This window comes from Sprattus sprattus, assembly GCF_963457725.1.
Source record: "Sprattus sprattus genome assembly, chromosome: 20".
NCBI lineage: Eukaryota > Metazoa > Chordata > Actinopteri > Clupeiformes > Clupeidae > Sprattus > Sprattus sprattus.
Window position 1 is genome coordinate 13,361,084 of NC_137918.1, and position 12,500 is coordinate 13,373,583.

The 12,500-nt window shown below is 45.9% G+C and overlaps 1 protein-coding gene across 2 annotated transcripts in view; it reads left to right on the top strand.

Annotated features, from left to right (window-relative positions):
- Nucleotides 1-10,602: 10,602 nt before the first annotated feature.
- Nucleotides 10,603-12,500, top strand: part of tmem196 (transmembrane protein 196) — a gene marked incomplete at both ends in the record, with an annotated part of 16,406 nt that continues 14,508 nt past the window's right edge. For both annotated transcript variants that reach the window (XM_080858901.1, XM_080858902.1), the window contains one exon: nt 10,603-10,767. In XM_080858901.1, coding sequence (XP_080715027.1) covers nt 10,603-10,767 — 165 coding nt within the window. The remainder of the gene's footprint in view (nt 10,768-12,500) is intronic.

Consider the following 12,500-nt stretch of genomic DNA (forward strand, 5'->3'; position numbering starts at 1 on the left):
AGTGTTCATGTGTGTGTTTGCTGTATTCTTTAGACGCCATCCCCTAAGACCTCTCTTCATAATGGCGTGTAAAACACATCCTTTTCATGTGTTGATGCCTTTGCATGTGTGTGTGTGTGTGTGTGTGTTTGTGTGTGTGTGTGTGTGTGTATGTGTGTGTGTGTGTGTGTGTGGGCGTGTGTCTGTGTGTGTGTGTGTGTGTGTGTGTGTGTGTGTGTGTGTGCGTGTGTGTGTGTGTGTGTGTGTGTGTATCCACTGAGTAGATTGTTGCTGTTGGTGGCCTGCATCATGGGATATGAAGTCTCGTGCTTTCTGGCACCTCACTCCCAGGAGATTGGCCACAAGCGACCAATGTGCTTTTGTCTCAATGACCACGATGATGGCAGATTGTCTCGTGTGGTGCCGGCTTCCTGTGGAGTCACGCCTCGGGTGCCGGGAGCCTTTAACTACACAACATCCACAACACACATTCATCCATCCATCCATTCATCCATCCATCCATCCATTCATCCATCCATTGAACCATCCATCCATTCATGTCTTTTCTACTGCATTTAATCCAAAGAGATTGAGTCCATTGTGTGTGTGTGTGTGTGTGTGTGTGTGTGTGTGTGTGTGTGTGTGTGTGTGTGTGGAAGTACACATGTATGCATGTCCAAATGTGTATTTTCGTGTGTACATAGAAGTGTGTGTGAGTTTATATACTGTATGTGTGCTTACATGTGTGTGCTTATAAGCATGCATGCATGTATGCGTGTGTGTGAGAAAGAGAGAGAGAGCGAACGAGACAGAGAGAAAAAGAGAGAGTGAGTGGGCAATGTGAGCATGTGTGTGTGTTGTGTATTTACATCCTGAAAAGCAGGCATGCTCATCATCTCGACCTGCACTCCATCATCTGTGTGTTAGAAGGCACGACTGGCACCGTTAAGGGTAAGGGTTAGGGTGTGTGTGTGTGTGTGTGTGTGTGCCATATACTCCTGGGAGAGGGAGTGTAGGCCTCTGGTATGGCCGGTATGGAGATCATGTTGGGGGGGGTTGCTGGGGGTTTGTGGTGTCTGGGCGGGGGGGTTGGGTTGGGACCAGAGCGTCAGTGGCCTGTGTGTGTATGTGTGTGTGTGTGTGTGTGTGTGTGTGTGTGTGTGTGTGTATGGCTGTGTGTGAGTCGTGGTGAATCACTGCCTAGAACCAGCCCCAGTGAGCGTCTGTGACTCACGCTAATTGCTGTTGACAAGCCTCCAGGAGTCTGTGTGTGTGTGTGTCTGTGTGTGTGTGTGTGTGTGTGTGTGTGTGTGTGTGTGTGTGTGTGTGTCTGTGTGTTGAGGAGTCTTCCCTGACGTGGCAAACAGGGAGGGCGCCGTGGCTGAATCACTTTTATTCAGGCTAATCACAAAAACGCTCATCTGAGGAGAGAGTTTTTAAGTCCAACGGGGGAATTAGGGGATTTCCCATCGTGCAGAGAAGGAAAATACAAGCAAACAAATAAAGACCCAAACAAAAACGCTGCTCCAAAACAGAACAACAACTGAATCCTTCAACTAGGACTGATGGTAGTCGCCACCGTTTTTTTTTTGGAGATTAGTGATAACTCCTCCCCCTGCCTTCTCTTCATATTTCTAACTTCTGCTGCAGGTTAAACCAACAAGGCCTACAGCAGGGCCTCTCTAAGTATGCATCTCCACTGACAACACAAGGAAAGCTTTACCTCATTCTCCCTTTCTCTTTCCCATGATCTTTCTCTCTCTCTCTCTCTCTCTCTCTCTCTCTCTCTCTCTCTCTCTCTCTCTCTCTCTCTCTCTTTCTCTCTCTATCTCGGAATTCTGAGTGCAGTTATGCTTACACTAGATTTAATCATAGCGCCCCATTGTTTGTGCTCTGTGTGTGTTGAAACCCTTTGGGGCGAGAAACAGCAGGCAGAGAGAAACAGGAGGCAAAGAAAGAGAAAAGAGAGCAAGCATTCTAGAAGCATCTCCGAGTCCACCCATTCACGGATGGACGCATTCTTTTATTAGAATGTTCAAAACTGCACTGCCCGAAAGGTTAATGGACGGCAGCTCCCACAGAGAGGCGGGGACTCAGTGTCCATTCATAGACCGCAGCCACGACCCTAATGTCATAGCTCTGTGGCGTCCGAGGTTTCCCCCCTCCGGCGCGGTCCACTGAGGTCAGGGTCCCTTATCTGAACCCCCCCCCCGATTGAGGCACTTCATTCAACATTAAAAAGTGTCGTGCTAACAGCTGGCTCGTCTGAGCGCGCTGAGTTAACACAAATGCTCTGTGTGTGTGTGTGTGTGTGTGTGTGTGTGTGTGTGTGTGTGTGTGTGTGTGTGTGTGTGTGTGTGTGTGTGAAGCTACACATGACTGAGAGCACGCTCCGTTGCCCTTGCATGGTGCTGGCCAAGCAGTCCATAATAAAACAGGCGGTATATGTGTTAACGTCAGGTCACATCAGTGCAGTCAGACTGTGTGTGTTTGTTTGTGTGTGTGCCTGTGTGAGAAAGTGCATGTTTTTGTGTGCATGTGTGAGTGTGTATGTTTGTGTGTACAGTATGTGTGTTTAAATATGTACACACGTGTGCATACCGTAATTTCCCGACAAGTAGCTGCACCATATGTAAACCTCGTGATAGTGTTTATGCTATTTTAAAAAGGAAAACCATGCCTTGATCGCACCCGTGTATTAAAGGCACCCAGTGCAACTTTCAAGGCTTAAAAATAAACATTCAATTTCTAGTCTTTTTTACACGTAGTAAGTTTCAATAACTCCGATAACAGCAACAATCGCCGCCATTTTCTTTATTTATTGGTGCCCACAATAAATAAAGCAGGATTCCAGTCAATGGAAAAATGGCCTCTCCCCTATGGCGATTGTTGTTGTTTACGATTTTCTATCAGTTCTCACCACACAACAACGTCTCATCTTTGCTCCTTGAATGTCGAAATGTAATGGTATGGAGTTATTGAAACTTACTACGTGTAAAAAAGACTAGAAATTGAATGTTTATTTTTCATTGAATGTTTATATAATGTTGCACTGGGTGCCTTTAACCATGTTTTTTTCAAATGTTACCTTGCGAGGTGTAAAACTAAGTGCCACGTGGTTGTGGTGTGTGTGTGTGTGTGTGTGTGTGTGTGTGTGTGTGTGTGTGTGTGTGTGTGTGAGTGTGAGTGTGTGTGTGTGTGTGTGTGTGTGTGTGTGTGTGTGTGTGTGTGTGTGTGTGTCTAATGTTACTAGCTATTTTAAAGTTGTGAGACAGTAAATGATCATAAATAAATACGTTTATCTTGAATTACGTTGAGTTACAATCGGATATCTGAGAACGTTTAACGGTACAGTTTAGCTAGCCTGCTAGTTATTAATAGGTGGTTTTGCTATGTATTAAAGCTAAAACAGCACATATGTAACATTTCTTTCAGCAGCAACAGTGACGGCAGTGTAAAAGGCCTAAGATGTCATCAACGTGTCCGCTCACTCCCTATCAGACATTAGGCTACCAGGACTTGTAATGCAGCTGGCAGGGTAAACTCTGAGCCAATGGATTCGGACATTTGCATACAGTCTCTCTAGTAATGTCTACAAAAGCTCAGGCCTTCAGTGCATTTTTGAAAAGCAGAAAGGTTAAATAGAGAGAGAGACCAATTCACGCTTTACCTGGTAAGAGTTTGCACTAGACTGCTTTAGTAGTATTTGGCAGGTTTCTCCTATTTATATCCATCCATTTATCAATAGGCTAGCATCTAATGTCACAAGTCCACACACGTTGAAACAATGTCTGGTCTCTGGTAGTAGCATTCATTCTGTTGGTGGTTGGCTAGCAGCTTTTTCAGCTTCTGGTGGTAGTTGTGCATTAAGGCCCTTGCATGCTTCTAAAGGGAGCATGAATTGCTAGGTGCTTACGCGTTGCGTTGGGGGTGTTGCCAAGCAATTCACACCCAGAACAATAGGCTTGCGTAAAATGGCGCAAGTCTAGAAAAAGGGGCCGACGCACGCAAGACGTGAAAAGTCGCGCAAGGGGCGCGCAAGGGGCTTGCGTGGCCTCTTGCGCTTGCGCTTACGCTTACGTAACTGAGCATAAATCAGCCTTTAGTAACCACCACCAAGTGCCCAATGATAAAAATTCATATAGCCCCCCCCCAAGTATGACCAACAGGGCTGCAGCAATATACCAAAATCAATGTATTTATAGTCAGTAAATGACAGTACATGTATGGATAAATATGTATACACACGTGCACATATATTTCTGTGTAAAAAAAAGAGTGTAAAAAGCACTCAACTAAAAAGCACTCCACTACAAAGCACTCAATTTGATGGTTATCCCACTTCTCACAGCAGGCAGCGGGTTGAAAGTGTCCATGTTATTAAGACATGTACTGTATGTAAAACATGTGGTCATGTATGAAACAAATCAGTTTCACCGTGCCTTTACTTTCCCTTTGCCTCATTGATTCCCAGTCCAGTCAGCAGGAACGAGGCTGCAGGCAGTAAGCAGTAAGCGTTTTCAGATAGAGGCCACATACTCTGCGTTTTTATGGCCGGTCGGTATTGGACATGGGGACATAAACAGGTGCGGAGGTCAGTGTGTGTGTGTGTGTGTGTGTGTGTGTGTGTGAGTGTGTGTGTGTGTGTCTGTATTGGACATAGGGACATAAACAGGTCAGCATCAGTGACAGTTTAGCCACAACTCAGTCTCACGCATGAACAGGCAGTGATTTTGTTTCTGTGAGCAGATGACACACACACACACACACACACACACACACACACACAAATGTGTGCACGCACATACACACAAAAACAAGATAACACGCACACACATACGTACACACACATACTCGTGTACAAAGGTGAGTACACACACGCGCATGTACACACACACACACACACACACACGCTCACTGGCAGGGCCCCTGTTGAGCGAAGCCGTCCCTCGTGGTCCATTAAGCAAAGGCGAGAGGCTGTAGGGACCACGGCTGCAGCATCTGCTCGTGTGAGGTAGGCTCCCGCTGTGATTCATCGTCCCCTTTGATGCCTACGAGAGGCAGGGCCCCGGACCGTTATATAATCCAGATGAATCGCGACTGAATGACCATGTCAACTTGATATGTACTAACACACGCACGTGGCAAATCACACATCACTCATTAATGCCATCAACACCAGCCTGTTTTTCAAACGCGTCGGTGACAGTAAGCAGCCAAATGCTGCCAGGTGTTCAAATTCCATTCATTCCTGTGGAGACACTGAATGACCATGTCAACTTGTCGCAAAGGTTTTTCGGCTGATATGTATACTAACACACGCGCGCATGGCAAATACACACATCACTCGTTAATGCTCATCAACACCGAGCCTGTATGGAGGCAACAGTGATTTTTTTTTTTCAAACGCGTCTGTGACGGTAAGCAGCCAAATGCTGCCAGGTGTTCCATTCATTCCTTTGGAGACACCAGCGTTTACATAAGGGCACTCGGAGCAGTCTCAGCATCCTCTGATGTCAGAGTGGATCTGTCCCATGTCGGGGGGGGGGTTGGGGGGGGCGGGTTCAGCCTTGGCTCAGCGGGAGCAGTCTGTGAGGTAACTTGTGCACTCGTGCAAAGGTTACTCCCTCTGCGCCCCTTGGGCGGGTGGCGGCAGGGGCGGGGGGGGGGGAGGGCGGGGGGCGGCTGGCGGCGGGGGCGGCGGGGGCGGCGGGGGCGGCGGGGGGCGGGGGGCGGGGGCACAGAGGGACAATGTGCAGAGGTGTGAGAGCAAAAAAACATAAACAGACAGATGACTAAAAATAGTGCATGAATCTCTGAGGAGGGGTGAGCATCTCTCTCTAGTTTCTCTTCCACATGCCTCTCTTCCTCTTTCCTTTATTCTCTCTCTCTCTCTCTCTCTCTTTCTCTCTCTCTCTCTATTATACCTGACAGTGTGATTTTGATAGAAATGAATACCGCATGGGGGAGAAAAAAACAGGACTACATTCACGAGGGGAGCTTGAGCTGCTTAATTGAGTCTGTCAAGTTGAGTCTGTCCTCTTTTTTCTTTCTTCCTCTCCTTTCCTCTCCTCTCCTCTCCTTCCTTTTTCTCCCTCTCTTTCTGTCCCTGCTTATCTCCCTCTTCCATCACTCATGCCAATTAACACGTGATTGATAGAAGATGGCACAGTTTCTTGGGGCATGCTTCAGAAAAAAAAAAGTTAAAATTAATAAATAAATAAATAAATAGAAGCGGAGGCATGCAGGGAGGGGAACAGGAGGGCCAGTCCTTCTTCAGAACTCTGGTTTCACCCTGCCGTGGTGTGACAGTGTGTGTGTGTGTGTGTGTGTGTGTGTGTGTGTGACAGTGTGTGTGAACAGTAGCCCCATGGTTCCTTCCTCATTACGCAACATTGAGTGGCAGCAGATAGCTATAAATAGCGCTGCCCAGCCTCCTCGACCAGCTATTTCTAGAGGCCCCCTCCGATCACCGCTGAGTCTCCAAACTGACCATCAAAATCAGCATTTTTTATTTTTACCTAGCAGCCAGTTGAGGGCATGGACAAGACAAGGGACCACACGTGCACACACACACACACACACACACCCACACACACACATACACATACTCACACACTCACATATGCACGAACACACACACACACACTATGCTTAAAAGGGGAGCTTGCACTGAAACACAGACAGTGATGAGTCAGCATTTACTGGTCCTACTCATTAGAATCGATTGCGAGATTACGGCCAGTTTGTGCTTCCTCTGAGACTGTGAAGTGCTACCACGACGACCCGGCACACCCTCGTAACTCAGCGTGGAAGCTGTTGCTGCAGAAATCTAATCGGAGGTTTTGTGGCCTCAAACAAGCATCAGGTTACAGCTATTATATACTATAGGGCCGACCCATCTGGATCCCATTGCAAGAGTAATGTAAACTGAAACGCCTCAGGAAAGTAAACAAACGTACTCGACACTCACATCATGAGGTTGTATGATTATGAATGGTATTGTGCGGTTTGGTTTTGGTGGTCGAGTGATGTTATGAATCATTTTTTGGAGTTATGACCCTCAAAGCAGGTTATTGATTATGGGAAATCGTTTTAGTGTTGCCAATTTTGAGCATCTTCTCTTTCACCTGTGGTGACCTTTGAACTCCCCAGAGAGAGAGAGACAGAGAAAGACAGAGAGAGAGAGAGAGTGTCAGTCAATGAACAGTATTTGGTATTAAGGAATGACAGCAGCGAGAGATTCCAGAGGACTCAGAGAGCTGGTCCCGTTACTCCATCAAAGTCTAACTCCTAGACAAGTCCTGGTTAGGTCAGGGTCCACTAGACATCCTGATAGACAGCTCTATAGCCCATCACACGCTTGTCATGTCCTCCATGTGAGTGTTTCTTTTTTTTTTAAAGATTTATTTTTTGGCTTTTTGGCCTTTAATCGACAGTTGTAGTGAAGAGTGGGACAGGAAATGAGAGGAAGAAGAGGTGGGTAGTGGACAGGAGAAATGACATCAGGCCGGAATCGAACCTGTGTCCTCCATTGGCATCAAGCCCGAATGTGGTCAGGGGGGCTACTGGTTGCACCACAGTGCCCCCATGTGAGTGTTTCTAATAGCCTCTTTGCGAATGCTCCAAACTGCTCTGACTATTCCCCGCCATTCCTAGACTAAGAAGTTTGCCAACTCACTCTTATCCACGATTGAAATTGACTCACTCATGATATCTCACCCCTGCCTCCGAGTTTCTGCCTCCATCAATCAGGACACTTTTGACGTCGTCATAAAATTCACACTGGTCGATGTCAAACCCCAGCCCCAGCTCCACAGCTGTTTGGGAGAATGAATTAGGGAGCACTTGCTCAGCGATAAACAAGGCATGAAATGGGTTTAATGAGAGAGAAATATTAGTATTATTGGAAGGCCTGAATGTGCAGACAACGCCAAAGCATCGCCGGAAGGTGCTATTCTGCTGAAACAGCAGTGCCCACCCCCCCTGCCTTAAACTGGTGTGAAATACGACTATGGCACCCCACAGTTAGAAGCGCATGCTAATAACACTACTGAATGCTAATAACACTATACTGAAAGCTAAATATAGCCAACAGGGAGACCTCTCAGTGCGCTCTCCAGCATCCACAGGATGCGTTTGGATGTTTAAGAGGCGCTAAATCCAAATGAGCAAAGCATTAAAGTTGCACCCGCAAGAGGTCATGAAGCACACTTTAATGACCTCTATATATTCCACATTTTAACAACAGCAATTGGGATGAGAATTCTATGTTGTTTGCTGACAAGATAGATGCCCAATCAATTTTGCAAGCCAGTAATATAGCAGTGTGGACACAGCACAGTAATTAGAGTTACTGCAGGACACTGACACTGTCGCAAAGACCAGTATCACAGACAGAGCTGCTTGATTACTTCGACAGAGATAGTGATCAGCTGCTTACATCATTCTTTCCCTGGCCTCCTCATATTTGGAACAGATACTTAAGAGAGCGTATTCTTGTGCACCCGATTTTACTGAAAATAAATTGGACCCCTATAACTAGTTCTAAAAGGATGGCTATCTCTCCCCCCTCAAAAATAGTTACGTAATTGACTGACAGTGGGGATAAAATTGGCCTTAGTAAGCGTTTCATGAGCCCGCTGTGGTACGCATAGAAGTGATGGATCTTCAGCCCAGTGAGTGCTCCCTGACGCGCGCCTCTGTTGCCGGTATAGCTAGTTGCCACCCGTCCCTTATAATGCGGGATTGTCCTACGTTGGAAAATAAAATGCTGCGTCCTGTGTTAAATCGACAAGGGACGCGATGTGTTGCGTATTTTCCTACACGTCGTTTTGTACAGACTAAAGATCCTCCAAGTGCTGAGAATAGCACAACATCTAGTGAAATCAAATCAGTTATACAAGCGGAAAAAGTGGAAAAGTTTATTAATCCAATTAAAGTTTAATTTGAGCGGTGAGCTACAGACCGACAAGCTCTGCATGCTGTGCTCTATGGAGCTGATCAGGGATGCAACTGCCCAGTGTCAGGGGGGTATGCAGCAACAATTTTGGCGCCCCCCCCCCCCCTTTTTTTTGCTTTATCCATCTTCCATCCAACCAACTCACTACTCGTAGCCTAGTTCTAACTGCTTGTGTGTTCAGCGGTCACGGCGCTCACGCTCCCTCTTCTATGTCAAAATTCTATTATGGAATCTTAAGAGATGAGGCGCCTACTCTAGCCTCTTTAGTCCTCTAAAATGTTATATAACATTAAGGAAATGCAGAAATTATTTAGAAACGCACAACAGTAGCTATATATAGAAAATACCCCAAACATTTTAATATTATTTTTTTTTTACCATCGCTTTGGCGCCTCCATGGGTGCGGCGCCCCTATGCGCCGCATACAGCGCATACCCACTTTTTGCGCCACTGGAGCTGATAAGGAGTGAGTTCCTGATCCCACTCAGCTTCGACCTGTCCTTTGCCGACTTTCACTCAGTCATTCTGAAGGACAAACCACTGCTTAATGCTGCAGGGAGTGACAGAAAGTACTCATGGAACACCAAGTAGAGAGAGAGAGAGAGAGTGACTGACTGAACAACTGCCACGGAAACAAAGATACTTTATTTTGAGTTATTTGGGAATGCTTACAGATACATATGGTTTCCGTTTGTTTGGGAAGGACCCAAAGCAATTTGCGATGCATCAGTCGTGTTTGGGCGAAACCAATCAGTATGACAAATCCAAGGTACGATACGAATATTGTATTACACTTCTTTTTCTAAACGATTTTGTTATTTTGTCTCGCAATAAGGCGCTTCAAACCGTGCGGATGTATGTAGGACTTGCGGTGGAGGGGCGGGAGCTTGGGGGCGTCCCTTATTTAGCCACATAGAAGGGGGCAACTCTAGGTATAGCACACCTCCAGACACCCGCAGTAAGATCGGAGACATCGCATTATCTCTATTATTGGCGCCCGCCCAATATCCCCACTGTAGGCTACCGTTAAAGAGTCTCTCTAAACTGTATGCAGAGCCTTGGATAGGCAATGTGTTGTGACCAATCTTTGCGCACAGTCATATTGCTGGATGGTGGCATTTAAGATATTTTGAAACGAGTAAAAGGACCTTTGCTTTTTTCTTGAGTTAAGTGATGGTTTGCGATTATCAGCATGGAATAAAGTCCCAAACCGCAGGCAAGTCACATGGGAGTAGAAACCAAACACTCTTGCTTTGAAACAGAGCTCAAAAAGTGCGGATGCGCTGAACGAGTGGATATCTGCTGATTGAATAAATACTACTAGCTCTTGTGTTACCGCAGACAAGGGGAGGGCAAAAGGGCGCTGAGGAGGGCTGATCTAACGTGTTTAAGCACCGTGGACAGCGGCGGAGGGCACTGACTGTTTATGCCGCAGAGAAGTCCAGCGCCTGTTTCTCAATCGCTTTTGACTGGAGAGTGAACAACTGTTTTCTGGGGAGAGCAGGCAGCCAAGTCTCTCTGCGGCCAAGTTAAACGACAAATCGCTCCGGAACCTGAGCAACATTTTTCTGCCGAAGGATGGATTGAACGACACCGCTCTCGGTGGGTCCAGAGCGGGTCCTCCTGTATTTTTCGTGACCAGTAACAATGTCCGATCGAGGATGTGTACCAACCGGAAGATCATCTGGAGTCTGTTGGTTCTATCTGTTTTGGAGATAGGGCTGGGCATCTCCAGCATCGTCTTGGGTGCAGTGGGCATCAGTCGGGTACGACCCGACCAGAAGACCCAGCAAGGGGATGCATCTCCGGTGTGGAGCGGGATGTGTGTACGTTTCAGTTTTTATTTGTTTTGATAGACCAATAAGACTCATTTAGGCTACTTAACAAGACTCCGACTCACTCCAATATCTCAAAAAGTGTTAAAGAGTTTTATATTTCAATTAAGTCTGTTTTCAGAGGAGTTGCGAATATTTTACTACTTCTGAAAGTAAATTAGAAATTTAACAATCAGTTAAAAACATCGGGTGAACTTGTATGGTGTGTTGATCTTTTTTTAAAAAAAATCAATATTATCCTGCTTCCTCAATATTGTTATAACAATTACGACGTTGTTGCAACGATGTGATTGCAATACCTGTTTTAAAACTTTGTGCATGCTCCATCTTGTGGAATTCTTTGATTTGAAAACAAAAACTATAACTATGTATGATGCATGTATAGAATGGGCTATGCATAGCCATGTAGTTTAAAGGTTATCTTGGATAGTAATATTATAATAATAGCAAAATAATAATATGAGTAAGTATTCCGAGTTGCTCGCTCTTGTTTTCTCATTTCGTCGCATCGTTTCCTATGCGTTCTCTGCTGCAGCTCTATAGCTGTTTTTTTTTTGCCGTTGGCGTGCACCTTGCTCTGTTGCACTCTCATTGTCTCGATTCCACTTCACTGCAATTGAGCCTTTCAACATGCAAACGTCTCTCCCTGCTTCGTCCGTAGCACGTCCCCTAGTCTCATTAGTTCATAGGACAGTCTAACTAAATCTATATCCTCGTAAAAAAAACACGCCACGTCTTGATGTAGGTTAGTCCATTCCATGCGGTACGCGCAGACGTCTAGTTATCCTGAGGCGCAGAAGGCACAGTCACTTAAAAGTCTGCAAGGCCTCTCTTCTATGTAACTATCATGACGCAGTTCAAAGTTCAAAAATAACTCAGTAGCTCTGCATGCGTCAACATGTATCTGCAGACAAATACACTGCATACAAAACAGTGAGATGAGGAAGAGTATTCTCTGGCTCTTATCTCTTACTGTACAGAGGACAGATTTGCTGGCTGACATTTTGGTAGGTGACTTCAGATGGCATTTCGATGCTTTTCCCAAAGGCCAATTAAAGGCTCCATATTTTCCAGGTTTGGTCCTTATTAAAGGTGAAGAGATTGGAAGGCCTGCTCAATAAAAAACACCAGGATTTGTCTTGGTGAAAGAACATGTTTAGCATGACACTGTCCCCCTAACCCACGCAGTGCACACAGGCCTTCCTGGAGAAGACAACTTTACCCATTGAAAAAGTGTGTCATCAATTATTTATGACTGTGCAGTAATAGCCATCCCCACAGTGGTGTAGTCCAGGGTATACGCAGGTATTCGGAGTATACCCAATAATTTTTCTGTCAGCATTGCGTATACCCACTTCTCAAAACAGGGCGTTAATCCTGTGCTGTATGGGCTGCTTAAAAAAATTAAAGAGTATACCCACTTCTCCAGGGACCACTACACAACTGAGCCATCCCCAGTGTGAATGCATGGGCTGCACACAGAGTGTGGAGCTTAGCCATTTAGCAAGGCACTTATGGAGCTGCGCCAATTATCAATGCACTGTGGAGTACCCGGAATAACAATGCTCTCCAGCAATAGTGTGTGTAGTCCACTTATTTGTGAATGTGTAGTTATTTATGTAATCGGTGTAGACTGGCCCATTCATATTGTCAGTATTGATACGCCGTCTGCAAACAATGCAAAGTGATCCTCAGTGCCGGCTGTACAGCATGTTTCCCTGATT